We start from the raw sequence: 15522 nt of genomic DNA, 5'->3' as shown, positions 1-15522 counted from the left end.
CAGTAGAGTTCCCTGTGCTATACAGTAGGTCCTTGCTGGTTATCTATTTTATATATAGTAGTGTGTATATGTTAACCCGAAACTCCTCATTTATTTATGAGGTTTTCCATTAGGACTTCTAAGTCCTGACTTTGAGAAAGTGGGTTTGCCCCAGAACCCTCCCTGGGTGAGCGGCACACTGTCTCCTCCACCCACAAAACAATGTCCCCATTCAGAACCCAGGACAGGTTTCGGGATGCCCTCTCAAGGCTGAGACTCGTCACGTGGGAAAGCATGTTCCGCGTCAGGCCCACAAGGGTGTACGTGACACTGAACCAAGCTAGGACCGGGACTGGGAGTCCTTCTCCCGCAGGTCACACAGTGTGGGATCCCCGACGGGGACGCAGGGAAGGAGACCCGGGGCGGTCTCCCCGCAGCGGCTGCAGGTCCAGCACCTCCAGGTGCCCTCTGTGTGTGCCACGCTGTCCACACGGCCCTTCACCACCTCCCTGTAATAACCCTTCGAGGTGAGGTCTGTCGCCCTGTTTTGCAGATGAGGAAACTGAGACTCAGAGAAGGAAAGTGACTTGCTTAAGGGCACACAGCCGGGCAGTGATGGAGACAGGATTCTAACCCGGGAGAACGGGCTCACTTCAGAAACTGAGTCTTCATCCACTTTATTCTCCTTCCACACTCAGAGAGCGGTGGCTGGCCGGGGACAGGGAGAATGGCTTTCTTGGAGCAAAATTTCCCTTCCTGATCTTCTAGGACAGAGGTTGGCGAACTTTCTCTATAAAAGGCCTGGAAGTGAATACTTCAGTCTTTGTGGGCCTTGCTGTCTTTGTCACAGTCATTCAACCCTGCCGTCGTGGTGGGAAGTCAGCCACAGACAGCATGGAAAAGAAATGGGGGTGTCCCAACGAAATTGCATTTTTAGACGATGACATGAATTTTCATACAATAGTCACGTGCCGCGAAATAGTATTATTTTGATTTTCTTCCAGCCGCTTAAAAATGTAAACACCAATCTTAGCTCACGGGCCATGTAAAAACAGGAGGTGAGCCAGAGTCGGCCGTGGGCTGAAGTCTGTGGTCCCTGTTGTGGAATATCAGGTGCACAGAGCTCGGACGTCATCATGGATTTTTTCGTAGTTGCAGGCCTTGAGGAGCCAGCAATTTCGGGGTTCTGAGGAGAAACCCAGCGTTGGAGCTGACACAGGGTTGCTCAGAAGCTGGAGCACCCAGGGAGCAGGGCACCTGAGCACAGGGCTGATGCCCTGTCAGATCAGAGCGTGGATGTGGGCCCCGGGTGAGCGATTCGGGGGCTGTGTCTCCAGCTGTGAGAGTGGGGAGCTCTTAGAGAGCAGCCTGGACAGGAGTTCGGGGTCACCCACCCTTGGGCTCCATCCAACACAACCAGAGTCTCTCAGGGAGTGGTCTGGGCAGTGGTGTTTTTAACAAGCCCCGGTGCAAAACCTGGGGACTATTTCTTCGCTGGGTGACCTCGAGCCAGTTAACTCACTTCTCTGTGCCTTGGTTTCCTCATCTTTAAGATGGGCATAATCATGGACCCTACCTCATGGGGTTGTTAGGACAGCATCTCAGCCCAGAGCTCGGCACCCTGTAAGTGCTCAATAAACACTCACTCTAACATGACCGTTGTTGGTGCAACCCCTGCATTTCACACATGGGAGAATGGGGGCCGGACACTCTCAGCCTGGGGTCGGGCTCAGCCACCCACTAGCTGTGGGTGAGGCCCTGCCCCTTGGGCTTTGGTTTCCTCACCTGGAGGGAGCCACGGCCGCGAGCTCCTAGTGCCCTCCTGTGTGGCCAGGCACGCGTGTTGCCGGGTGGGCAGCAGGGGTCCCAGGCCCTGTCTTACCTTCGTTGTTTTCACCAGGCGGGTGGTAGAAGGATAGCCCCAGGGAGATGATGGCCGCGATCTCCAGGATGATGAGCGTCACGTCTTGCAGTGCCTCCCAAACGAGCTGCAGGAAGGTTTTTGGCTTCTTTGGAGGTATAAAGTTTTGCCCAAAAATCTGCTTTCTCTTTTCCAGGTCTGGAGCGGTACCCGGCAAACCTGCGGACAGAGCGCAGAGAGGTTGGCCTGGGGGCCCAGGAGACACACACACGTTCCGGGAATCATCCACACGGTGGAGGGAGGAGAGAAGGGGAGAGAGGCAAAAATGAGGCAGGGGGCTGGCAGGCACCCACCAGGAGCCTGGCGCCCAGTGTTCGCTTTGGCCCAGAGGGTCTCCTGAACAGAGACACTAGCGTGCTGGGGTTGGAGGACTGGAACATTCTGCTGTTACAGTTGTGGGGCCTCGTGGTCTAATATCTACTATCATAGATAAGCTATCACATCGCAGCTTCTAGAACTCCAATAGTCTGTCGTTCATTCGCTCATTCATCCAGTTATTCATTCAACCCGTGCTTCTCTCGCTGCTGCAGGCCCGGCCGGTGTGAAGGCTGGGGAGTGTCCCGAGAAGGGGAAAGCCCCACACTCCGGGATGCAGGAGCTCAGCGGTCCTGGGAGTCCCGCAGCCTATGGCTCAGGGGTACAGGACGTGGCCATGCCGCCTCCTGTCTGGGTTTCTAGGTGCTGATGCCGACCGTGAGACACCCACCTACCGCCGCCGAGAGCCGGGCTGGCGAGACCTCCTGGGAGAGCCGGGGGCGGCTCGTTCCCAAAGAAACCCCACACCTGCCTTGCCTCTCAGTGCAGGTAAGCACTGGAGATCCGCTGTCCTGCCTGTGCACGGGAGGGAGGAGCCCGAGCTGAGTTATGCCCATTTCATAGAGGAAGAGACCGAGGCCTTCATGAGACCCAGAGGTGGCCTTGACGCCGCTCCTGGGACCTGAGAACCCAGGCCAGCCCTGTTCGAAGCACATGGAAATGTTGCCCCCAGCCTCTTGTGCTGTGGTGGCACCTGGGAGCTCCATACCCAGAGCAGGCAGGCACGATGTAGTATGATTCAGGGACTGCAGGGAGGTCCTTGTCTTCCTTCCTTTGCCCAGTTCTACCCACAGACAATGTCTGAAATGCTTCCCTTTACCTAAAAGCTCCAACTCCTTTAGACTCCCTGGGAGGGGAGGCCATCGTTGGTTCTGGACACCATAGTGTGAACGAGCTTCAGGCTTTTTCCTGGGAGTGGGTTTTGATGAGGGGAAGAAGGGAGAATTTGAGAGGGTGGTGGGCCTCTGAGGAAGGGGCTAGGCACAGTCAACGGTGGCCTGTTACAGCAGTTAGCTATGCCTTTGGTCAGCCAGTTCCTTTCTCTGAGCCTCAGTTTCCCCATCATGAAAACAGGAGAGCTCAATAGAATGTACGGACCCTGAGGAGCCCAGGGATTTCAAGGTCTACAGGCCCTGAAGTGATCTTGCTGGGGTCTGTTCACATTTTGGGGCTCCTCATAAGGTTTGGAGTAAATGAAGGTTTCACTAAGAAGTTTGGTGACAGTGGGACCAGCCCACCTCCTGGGCTCCTCCTGATTGATTCAAGGACAGATGAGTCTTTGAATCTCCTGAGTGTCTGTGATTCAAATGTTCTGGAGTCTACCAGTAGTGTGACCAGTAGAAAATATGGGCGTCCTCCAGGTCAGGGGGTCTAGCCATGGTTTAGAGGTTCTGTCATCCGGTTGCTCACAGGCCTAACATTGAGATCCTGGGTCCTGAGTCAGAGCACAGGGCAGGAGCTGCAAATGAGAATAGCTGTGGGGTCGGGCAGGTTTTGTGAATGAGTGAAGTAGGTGGGTGGGAGGCAACAGGGAGTGATGGGGACTGGGGCAAAGTGAAGAATCTCAGCCCTTCTAAAGGGGATATTTCTCATCTCCTGTGGGGGACTGTGGGCCCAGTGTGGTAGACTCTCTGGTCTTCTAAGACAAGCTGGACACCTGGAATTTGACGTAAAATTTCCCCATTAAAAACATTCCAGGGCCAAACACAACATATCCATAACCTGGATTTAGCCCGTAGGTGGCTAGTTTGAGACCAAGCACCAAGAACTCGGGTGGGGCTTGGAGTCAGACGTCATGGGCTCAAATCCCAACTTGGAGTGACTTTGTGCCTCAGTTTCCCCTTCTGTAAAATGTGGGCAACGGCGGGGCCTACCTCACGGGGGCAGGACGAGGCTTTGGCAGGCTGTCCGTGTAAGGTGCCTAGTGCTATGCCAGGCACCAGGTGAGGATATCGGGTTATTATTGTCCAGTCTTAGGAGGTGGAGTAATTAATCACGACCTCCTGGAGGAAGAAGACTGCAGGAAGACTTCCCCCCAGTAAGGTGGGGAGGAGGGCGGTCAAGCTGAGGACAGGCACAGGGGAAGGCCATGGTGACCGCAGACCAGCCACTTCCCTCTGGACCTCAGTTTCCCCACACGTGACATGAAGGATGGGCTTGGCGGAAGGCCGGGGACTGGTAGCTCTGATACCTTATATCCAAAGACAGTTTTCTCGATAACACGTGGATGCAGCACCGCTAGTTTATGTGCACACGTGTGGATGTGGCACAGAGTGGGACCAGCTGCTTGTGAGCAGCCAGACACTGTGTCCCTCTAGCCGTCGTGACACACATGGACATAAATGTCTCCACTGATTTAAGTCCCCTAGTCTGGCTGAGTTTCCACCCCTATCTCCGCTGTAGGAATTCCTAGACCCATGAAACCTGTCAGCCCATGGCTCTAGAATGTCTATGTAGGCAGGCAAGTGGGCACTGGCAGGAGGGTGGCAGTGGGTGGTGAGGACCTGGTTGGAAGGTGGGTGGCCAGGACTTCATCTAGAAGCTGTGAAGACGTAAATTATCTGTATCAAAGAAACGGGCGGTGGCGGGGGGGGGGGGGGGGGAGGCGGTCCAGTGGAGGTGAAGGCCCTGAATAGGGCTGCCCGATAAAATACAGGATGACCAGTTAAATCTGAATTTCAGATAAACAGCAAATAATTTTTTAGTATAAGTTATGTCCCCTATAATACTGGGGACATACTAATAAAAATTATTTTTTACCTCAATTCAAATTTCACTGGATATCCTGTACTTCACGTTGTTAAATCTAGCAACCCTACCCCTAAAGCAACCCCCCATCCCCTCCCCCACGGTTCTCCCATTGTTGGAGTAGGACAAGTCCTGTGGTCAGCCAGTCTCACTCTCCCATTTGACAGGCAGGAAAACTGAGGCCCAGAAATGGGGAAATGACTTGGCCCAGATACAGTGATTCAGCTGCAGAGCTGGGGCTGGACTCCTGACTCCTGGCCCAGGCCCTTTTCACCAAGGGAGGGGCTTCTCATCTTGCTCAAATGAGAAGTGAGTGAGCTTTAAAAAACTAAGCCTTATTGCACACACAAAAGTATGGACATTTCATACTCTCTCTGTCAACCTCATTTAAGAGATTTGATTCAGACTGTCCTGAGGTGACCTCTGAGTAGCCTTTATCTCATCTCCTTGGAAAAAGGGAGGCCAGAAAAGCCATTTTTCTCTCCTCCTGCAAAGGGTTCTTGATGGTTGAATGCAGACATCTGAGACGTCATCATGAGAGGAGCTTCCCTATCTTTCCAGGAGGGGGCGCTCTGCAGAGCAGCTGCCTGCAGCCTCAGGACAGCTTTCAGAAACAGAGGGACCAAATTCCAGTCTCAACCTGCCACTAACTGAGACTTTGGGCAAGTGGCACCCCTTCTCTCAGAACCTCAGTTGCCTCACCTGCAAACTGGGGCAGAGGGACAACCCTCTGCTCTGCCTGCTGGGGAGAAGGTGAAAGGCCGTGCAATATGGGAAATGCCTGGCACACAGTAGGTGCCCAGAATCTGGGCAGAAAATCCCTTTGAACTCATATGCCACCCCCATACGGCATTGCCAGCAGGGGCAGAGTATTCGTCTTTTCACTGTTCTGGGACCCTGAGTGACCCTTTAGAGATGCAAGACCTACACCCCCCCCCCCGCCCCCGCCACCCCATTCCCTCCACTATGTTGGGGCTGCAGACAGCGGGGCACTAAATGCACACATACGTGCTCTTAGGTGATCATCGCTTTACATGTGGCTTGCATTCACTTCTCCTGGCCATTCTATAAGATGGCAATTCTAAACTCCATTTCATGGATGGAAAAATTGAGGCTCAGAGAGGTAAGGTGACTTGCTCAGGGTCACACAGCTAAAGCTGGGATTTGAACCCAGGTCTCTGAGGCTCCACAGCTGTACTATTTCTACATCGTGCCAGGATGCCTATTTTAGGGCCCAGGACCTAAAAGCTAACAACTCCACTGTTCTCCTTGTTCTCGAGACAGCCTTTGGCTATAAACAGAGACTTGGCAACAGACAAGAGCTAGCTCCCAGGGATGCCAAGCACCTGAAGAAAATGGGAAAATTTAGTCACCAGGCTGGGTGTTGCTAAATATTTCTGTTGTCGCTGTGGTGTAGGTTCCTCCATTAGCATAAATAAAAGCCTTATATTTTGAAAGAAAAAAACCCCCATAAGCCCTTCAAAAGCTACAACATTTATAGAAAAATGCATTTCTGTCTTTGGAAAGTGAGTGGGCTAAATCAACTGTGGTGCATCCAGTCCATAAAATACTATGTAACAATTTTTAAAAATGCAATCCATTTATATGTACTAACATAGTACAAACAGTGAAAAAATCAAGTTGCAGAGCAATGTGTATAGTTTGATTCCACTTATGTAAAACAGAAAACTCAGGAAAACCATAATTTATATTTTCTGTGGGTACATATATATGTAAATATGTAGCAAAATGTCTGTAAGGATCTGCTCCAAACCCATGACAGTGGAACCTCTGGGGAGGAAAAGGGCACTCTGATTGGTTGCAGTGGTTGGGACTCTAGCTTTGACTGAAATATTTTGATTTTAACCAGGAGAATGTATTCATGTTTTATTTGAATGATTCAAAGTTTAATTTAAAGGGGGAAATCAATAGGTACTGTAAGAAAATACATGTTTTTTTCCATGTAACCTTTAGACATGAACTTGGAGACAAATATTTCTGGGTTAAAATCTTGGCTTCAACACTTAGTACCTGTGTGTACCTCCGCCCAAAGAAATACTTAACTCAGATCCCACCACTCCCCTTCACTACCTGCATATTAGTCGTAGCCATCTCCCTACTGCTACCCTCAATCCATTCTCCACCTAGTGGTCAGAGGGATGGTTTAAAAGCATAAAGTGCACTGTGTGAATGTCAGATCCTTGCTGGAAATGCTCCAGGGGCTTCACTGCACAGAGAAAATCCATTCTCCTTGCCCAGATCTGGAAGGCCCTGTACAGTGTGGTCCCTGCTTTCTTCTGAAGTCTTATCATCCCCTCCCCACCACTATACTCCAGTGCCACCAGCCTCAGTAGTATGGCTTCAACACAGTGCCCTCCTGCCTCAGAGCCTTTGCATGTGCTGTTCCCTCTGCCTGGAATCCTCTTCCCCTCATTTGCATCTAACTCAGCTGAACCTGTCTCTCTCCCTGCCCAGGTTGGACCCCTTTTTGAATGCTCTCATACCTCACTGAAAATCCCTTTCATTTTAATTTTAATAATTAATAATGTAATTTTTTTTTCTTAATGTTGGACTCTCCTGCTGACTATTAAGCACCATGAGGGCAGGGACTGCATCTGTCTTGGTCTGATACACACTAGCTGTTCAATAAACAGGTGCATAGGAAGAAAGGAGGTGAGGAGGGTGCAATACTTAACTCCAAAGCAATGTCTGCTCTGAGGTATTTTCAGGCTGAGGCCGGGGCTGGGGGGCAGGGGAGATACTCAGAGTCTCCTCCTGTGTCCAAGGCGGTGGTCTCCTCTGTCCTTCTTGCTGATGAGAGGGATGGAGAAGCCTCCAACCAGATCTCCACAAAAGGACTTGTTGGGGAAACACACATGTCCAGCCTCAGCCTCACCCTGTGGTATCCCTCACACTTAGGGAGGTACCTGAAGTTACTGGGGGAAACTGTTGGTGAGATCCAGTATCTGACATAAACATCAGGAAAGGAGAGGCCTTCATTTCTGTGACAGTAGTTTCTCCTACTCTTCAAAAAGGCAGCTTTATAGAGGACCAGGAGGCATCTCTTAGAAATAGAGTCTCTCTCAGGATGAAAGAATTCTGGGGGGGATGGGAGAGACGGGAGCAAGGGAGAAGGATGGTGGTGTGACAGTTTTTACCCATGAAGACCCCAGAAAGCAGAGAGTAACTCCCTTGAAAAAATTTTAGGAAATGGGCCCTCATCCCTGATCTTGTTTGGGCCTCTCGACTCTGCAGAGGGTATACTAAGAGGTCCACGTTGCAGATGAGGAAACTGTGGTTCACAGAGGTTTAGGGACCAACCTGAGTTCGCATACCTAAACCTCAAAACAGTGATGATACTCATGTTTTCCCTGTGACAGCATTTTGTTATCCCCATCTTACAGATGGGGACACTGAGGCATGGGGATGTCAAGAAACCTCTCCTCTGGAGGGCAACTCCAAATCTGTCTGAATCTAGAGTCTATGTCTGAACCACTGTATCATGACCCCCAGAACATGAACCTGGGTCTCTTCACCGTATGTAACCATTGCAAGCTCTTCCAGCCGGGCTGATCCTCATGAGGGAGGCTGGAAAGGCATCAGGAATAGCCCCATTTTACAGATGAGGAAACTGAGGCACAGAGAGGGGAGAAAGTGACTCTCCCCAAGGCGAATTCTTGAGAGTTCAGGGATCTGCACTCTGGGCCATCCACAGCTGCACTCTCCCTCCTTTGAAGGGGAATGTTTCAGAGACTTGAACCCTGACATGCCCCTTGCACTTGGGTCACCTGGCAGGTTCTGAGCACCTGAAAGGCTACATGGCTGGAGGCTTAAGGAGGTCTGTGGAATCAGGTAGACCTGAGTTTGAATTCTGGCTTTGTCACTTTCTAGCTATATGGCCTTAACCAAGTTATTTACATCAACAGTTATGGACCTTGGTTTCCTCATCTGTGCGAGGGGGATAATTGGTACCTACTTCCTCGGGGGACGCACATAATACACGCAGCATCACACTTGGTGCAGGGAAATACTCTGATGAATGGAAATCATTACTGGTACTATTATTATCTGCTAAGGAGCTGTGACATTTGTTTTTGTGTCCAGGGCCAGAGCCCCTTGGTCCTCTGTGACTCCAAGCTGCAGCCGCGGTGGGCAGCTCTGGAGCACAACAGCCGTACCCCCATGTGCCCCCCGAATTTGTCTTCTGCTTCAGGGCTCTTCCTGTAGCTGGGTGTTCACTGGGTGTCCCCAAGCAGGGGGCCCAGAAGTGCCGGCAGTTACCCAGACCACACCCAGCAGGAGCCGGGAATCAGATGCCCCAGGCTTGCACCCTTAGAGGGACAATTCTGAAATGCATCCCACACACTCCCTGCAAAGGTCCAGCGGGGCTGAGCCCCCACTGCCCGCAGCAGTGACCAGCTCACCTCCCATCGGCATTTCTCTCTTCCCTGCTTTCCTCTCCTTGCTCTCTCCCTCCTGAGATGATTCCCAAACACACCACCTGCACCCCATCCTCGACTCACACCGCTTTTGGGGAACCCAAACAAAGACAGGCCGGCGGGGAGTGAGCACGTGAGAAAGCCGGGGATCCGGCGTCCCACCTTGATTTCCCTCCCACCTCTGGCCGTGTGACCTCGCTGGGCCTCTGCTTCCTCTCAACTGAGGGGCTGGGATTAGCCCTGTGAGGGCTCCGCTTGCTCAAAAATTCCGAGATCCTCCTGCACACTTGTCTTGTAACCGTATCATCCATTCATAAAACCGTTAACCGAGGGGCCTTCTAAGGCTGCTGGGTCAGCCGGTGTCCCCGCACTCAGCGGAGGTGCTGCCAACCGGGGGAGGGCGCGAGCCTGCCCTGTGCGGAGGCACACCGGGCACAGGGCGTCCCACCGATGATGTCACTTTGGTGGAAAACCTCTTATCTCCTCTTGCTCTAGCTCCAGTGCGCCTGCGCTCTCTCCGCCTGGCCGTTTGCCTGCCTCGCTGCTCTGCTGGCCCGCCGCCTCCTGAGATGGGTCACTGCCTTCCTCAGGAAGCCACCCTGACTGGTCCCGCTCTGATCTAGTGGCCCCTCTACACTGCTCAGCCCCCACGGAAGTTATTAAGTGGTATTTTTTTGGACAGTTCTATATTTTTATTGTAATTTATCCCTTCTCTGAAACCATGCTATTTGTACCCTTAAGGCTGAACATTTTGTACTCTGTATTTTATTATTTATTTTTTGTTTGTCTTTTTCACATCTTTATTGGAGTATGATTGCTTTACCATGGTGTGCCAGCCTCTGCTGTCTAACACTGTGAATCAGATATACGTATACATATATCCCCATATCCTCTCCCTCTTGCGTCTCCCTCCCACCCTCCCTATCCCACCCCTCTAGGTGGTCACAAAGCACCGAGCGGATCTCCCGTGCTATGCGGCTGCTTCCTACTAGCTATCCATTTCACACTTGGCAGTATTTATAAGTCCATGCCACTGTCTCACCCCGTCCAGCCCACCCCTTCCCCTCCCCGTGTCCCCAAGTCCACACTCTATGTCTGCGTCTTTATTCCTGTCCTGACCCTAGGTTCTTCAGAACCTTTTTTTTTTTTTTTTAGATTCCATATATATGTGTTAGCATATGGTATTTGTTTTTCTCTTTCTGACTTACTTCGCTCTGTATGACAGACTCTGTGTCCATCCACCTCACTACAGATAACTCAATCTCGTTTCTTTTTATGGCTGTATTAAGTGGTGTTTTAACTGACTCCTGGGATTACTTAATTTTGAGCTCCTGAAAGGCAAGACCTGTGTCATTTCATTTTGTGTCCTTGGTTATGGCTGGCACACAGGAAACACTCACTGTGTGCTTGTGGAGGAAAAACAGAGGGAGGGGAGAGAGAGGGGGAGGGAGCAAGAAAGGGGGAGAAGAAGGGAGGGGGAATCACTGGCTGTGAAAACACTTGGGCCAATAGCTCTAATGCTCAATCACAACATAGATACACAACCCTCTGGTTAAATCCCTTGTTCTCACCATCATCACAGGCAACACTTAGTGTTTACTCCGTGCCAGGTTCTGTGCTAACTGCGTTTACATATACAAACTCACTTAATCCTCCAAGTGGCTCTTTGCAGGAGATACTATTATCACCCCATTTTACACACAACTAGGAAGTGACAGAGCTAGAACTGAACCCAGGGAAGCTGGCTTGAGTCCTGTTCTGAACTAGTCTGTGTGCGGCCTCATTCGTTTGTTCGTTCATTCATTTACTCACTCAGTAAACTGTGACTGTGCACCTCCCTGCACCAGCATCCCACCACGCACCAGTCACACACTGGTGAGCAGAAATGTCACTTCCCACCCTCCCTGGCTTTGCTACACCCACCTGGGGGCCTAACTGTGTAGTGCTGTTGCCATACATGGCCTCATAATCTTCCGGGGGCAGGTGAGATATGCACCTAATTTGGGTCCTCTGGGCTTAGAACTGTGTGGTCACAGCCTCCAACAACTAACCATGGCTCCGGCTGTACCACTTTCCACAGCTGTGTGACCTGCGACAAGTCACTCACCTTCTCTGGGCCTCTTGGGCTATAAAAAGGGGAGATCCTGCAGACCTCAGAGGGCTGATGAGAGGGTTATGTGAGGCAATGCCTGGCATAGAGTGCTTAGTATAGTGTGTGCATTGAGAATTATTCCCTAAATATACAGGTTAAAGGGCTTCAACTACAGAAGCCAATAGCCTTTGGACACTCCATGGAGGAGGAAACTGAGGCTTGGGGAGGTGAAGTGACTTGTCCGAGCGCATGAAGCCATTAGCAGCGTAACCGGGACTAGAACCCAGGTCTCGAGATGCCAAGACCCCATTCCCCTGCTGTTCTACGATGTAGGCTGTGCTCTGTGACACAGGCTCTTTTGGGACCAGCTGAGCATTTGCGCCAGGAATCTATCACTGTTGCTGATGCTTCGCTGCACACTGCTGGGCGTTCTTTTGTGGTTTAAGTGTTTTGTGTGTCTCTCCAGTAACTTGACAAAGGCCACCTCTGCCGCTGCCCGTGCAACAGAGAAGGGTCAGCACCGCTTTCATTTCAGGGCAGGGTACTTCCCGTCCCCTCACTCAAGGGCCTGGCATGGTGGTGGGTGCAGCATTGGGCTTGATAAAGATGCTTCATTGACCCAGGCTCACGCTAATACCAAGAGCACGGTGACCGCCGGGAAAACACACTCAGGGACTCCAACTGGAGCAGACATGGTCATCACCACATCCATCTCCTGATTAGTGGCAAAACCCAGTGACGTCTCTCTCTAGAAACCTGCCACATTCTCTCTGAAGTGTTTTATTTAGAGGTGTGTGCTCTGGGAGCGTGCGCTTCCTTTAGCAAGCTGTTTCTGTAGTTTTGCTAACTCTGAGCGCTAGAGAAGTTTTGTGTGCCTGCTTTTAGGAACCTGGTTCTTGTGAGGCTTGAGGGCCCACAGGTCCCCGGCCAGCCCTGTGGTGCTGGTCCTGCTGGGAGGTGAGTCCACCCTCCTCTGGGGGGTGGAGAGACAGTTACTCTGCTGACCAGCCATGCCCCTGCTCCTGCCAGGTTGGGGGCAGGGATGCTGGCAGGTCGACTGTGATGCTTTCTTGATAACTGGAAGGTGACAGAACACTCTCTCTTTTTTCTAGCTGTTAAGCTGGCTGTGAAGGAGGAAGGGTCGCCGGGGCCAGTCACCGGTGAAGCCATAGATGGCTCTGAGGCCAGCTCTTGCCCTAGTTTGCCAGGCTGTAAGCTCCATGGTGGAGACTGTCCTGTTACTTCGAATAGAGCCCAGCACATAGTAAGCGCTCATGAAACAGGCGTGGCATGAATGGCTGGCAGGCCACAGAGCCCACAGTAGGAGAAAAGCACACTCCTAAAGTCTTCACCGAACGATAAAACTGAAGTCACTTGAGAAGAGTTAGGCTTCTCAGGAAAGTTATCAGACTGTACCCTCAGAATATTATTCTTCATAAGAATGGATTCTTTTTCACTAATTGGAATGAATGAATAATAATAGCTGGGTGATTTTGCTTAAAAAAGGGTTCCTTAAAAAATAAACTCTTAAAGAGTTTAAGTGTCTATAAAGACAGAACTACCACACGCCCCAGCAATCCCACCCCTGGGCGTATACCCTGAGAAAACCATAATTCAAAGAGTCAGGTACCACAGTGTTCACTGCAGCTCTATTTACAGTAGCCAGGATATGTAAGCAATCTAAGTGTCCATCAACAGATGAATGGATAAAGAAGATGTGGCCCATATATACAATGGAATATTACTCAGCCATAAAAAGAAACGAAATTGAGTTATCTGTAGTGAGGTGGATGGACCTAAAGACTGTCATACAGAGTGAAGTAAGTCAGAAAGAGAAAAACAAATACTGTATGCTAACACATATATATGGAAACTAAAAAAAAAAAAAAGTTCTGACGAACCTAGGGGCAGGACAGGAATAAAGATGCAGACGTAGAGAATGGACCTGAGGGAGGGGGAAGGGTAAGCTGGGACGAAGTGAGAGAGTGGCATGGACATATATACAGTACCAAATGTAAAATAGCTAGTTAGTGGGAAGCAGCCGCAGAGCACAGGGAGATCAGCTCGGTGCTTTGTGTCCACCTAGAGGGGTGGGATAGGGAGGGTGGGAGGGAGACACAAGAGGGAAGAGATATGGGGATATACGTATACGTATAGCTGATTCACTTTGTTATACAGCAGAAACTAACACACCATTGTAAAGCAATTATACTCCAATAAGGATGTTAAAAAAAAAAAGAGTTTAAGTGTTTAAACTCTGTAAGCCTTTAAAGTCTTTCTTACCCACGGAAGATACGTGGTTCTGACCTGGACCTCAGGTGGTTTACACCCAACCTTAACTTCGAGGCCTCCCGGTTCCCACCTCTGCTCCTTCATCAGCCCCTTTCTTCTTCTATTCTGGCTTTCAGAGAGTGGTCCAATCTGAAGGCTCCCCTTGCCACCCCTAGGACAGGGGCCACAAATAAGTTTCATCTTGCAAGTCAACTGTGATTGATTAGCAGAGGTTACCTGGAGTTGAATTTGAGGAGTCTGAGAATGGGGATTGATTAGTGATGTCTGCCATAGGTGTGGGTTCAGGATGTGGGGGCCTGTGTTTCAGGTATTCATGGTATCTCTCATCCTGTCCTCTTTCTCTTTCAATCCCTGGGCCAAGATATTGAGGGGCCCACAAGGTAGCCCCACCTGGTTGTTTTATTTACATCTCCAATTCGGGAGGTCTAAGACCAGGCTCTTCGTTTCCTTCAAATCTATCCCTCCTTCAGACCATACGGACCAGCCTCCCTGGGATTTCTTGGGTTTGACCTTTCTTGTTCACTCTTGAGGTCACCATCTGAGTTCGGGATCCTAGCGTCTCTCATTTGGCCCTGTCTGCAATGGCTCCTTGGTGGGTCTCCCTCCCAGAACCACCAACCTCTGACCCACAGTGAATGCTGCTCTGATTCCCCTTAAGTGTCCATTAGACATTTATTTCCCCACTCTGGAAGTCGCAATGGCTCTAAATGTTCAACAAGTAGTGTCTAACATCCCCTGTTGAACAGTTAAGACTAATCTCTCTCTCTCATTCATTCATTCACTTTTTTTTAAACATCTTTATTGGAGTATAATTGCTTTACAATGGTGTGTTAGTTTCTGCTGTATAACAAAGTGAATCAGCTATACGTATACATATATCTCCACATCCCCTCCCTCTTGCGTCTCCCTCCCACCCTCCTTATCCCATCCCTCTAGGTGGTCACAAAGCACTGAGCTGATCTCCCTGTGCTATGTGGCTGCTTCCCACTAGCTATCTATTTTACATTTGGTAGTGTATATATGTCCATGCCACTCTCTCACTTCATCCCAGCTTACTCTCCCGCCTCCCTGTGTCCTCAAGTCCATTCTCTACATCTGTGTCTTTATTCCTGTCCTGCCCCTAGGTTCTTCAGAACCACTTTTTTTTCTTTTTTAGATTCAATAAATATGTGTTAGCATACGGCATTTGTTTTTCTCTTTTTGACTTAACTTCACTCTGTATGACTGACTCTAGGTCCATCCACCTCACGACAAATAACTCAATTTCGTTTCTTTTTATGGCTGAGTAATATTTCATGACTCGTTATATATGTGCCACATCTTCTTTATCCATTCGTCTGTCGATGGACACGTAGGTTGCTTCCATGTCCTGGCTATTGTAAATAGAGCTGCAATGAACATTGTGGTACATGACTCTTTCTGAATTATGGTTTTCTCAGGGTATATACCCAGTAGTGGGATTATTCATTCTCTTATTCCCCTTTCTTCTTTATTCACATATTTATTAAATAAACATTCCATGATCGCTGCATCCAAAATGTCAGATATGTATTGTCTCCTAAGGACACAAAAATAAATACTTCCCCTGCAGCTTCAAATCCTGCAGGTGCTGATGCAGTCCTGTTTTCCTGTGGTAGATAAGTCCAGTCCAAGGTATGTGAAATTCACAACCCCGCCCAGGTTATTAGTTCCCTTAACGCCCATGTTACTCCTGCTTTGAGGAGCTCACAGTCTGG

At 50.0% G+C, this 15522-nt stretch overlaps 1 protein-coding gene across 13 annotated transcripts in view; it reads right to left on the bottom strand.

Annotated features, from left to right (window-relative positions):
• Positions 1-15522, bottom strand: part of ATP2B2 (ATPase plasma membrane Ca2+ transporting 2) — a 158967-nt gene that overhangs the window by 76131 nt on the left and 67314 nt on the right. For 12 of the 13 annotated variants that reach the window (XM_027093841.1, XM_027093839.1, XM_027093837.1 and 9 more), the window contains one exon: positions 1862-2059. The exons of the other annotated variant lie outside the window; for it this stretch is intronic. In XM_027093841.1, the coding sequence (XP_026949642.1) occupies positions 1862-2059 (198 nt within the window). The remainder of the gene's footprint in view (positions 1-1861; positions 2060-15522) is intronic. 13 annotated transcript variants of the gene reach the window in all.

This window comes from Aethalodelphis obliquidens, unplaced genomic scaffold (genome assembly GCF_003676395.1).
Source record: "Aethalodelphis obliquidens isolate GAN/ISIS:26980383/991018 unplaced genomic scaffold, ASM367639v1 scaffold86, whole genome shotgun sequence".
NCBI lineage: Eukaryota > Metazoa > Chordata > Mammalia > Artiodactyla > Delphinidae > Aethalodelphis > Aethalodelphis obliquidens.
Note: the sequence above shows the minus strand (reverse complement) of the source record. Positions and strands in the feature narration are given on the sequence as shown.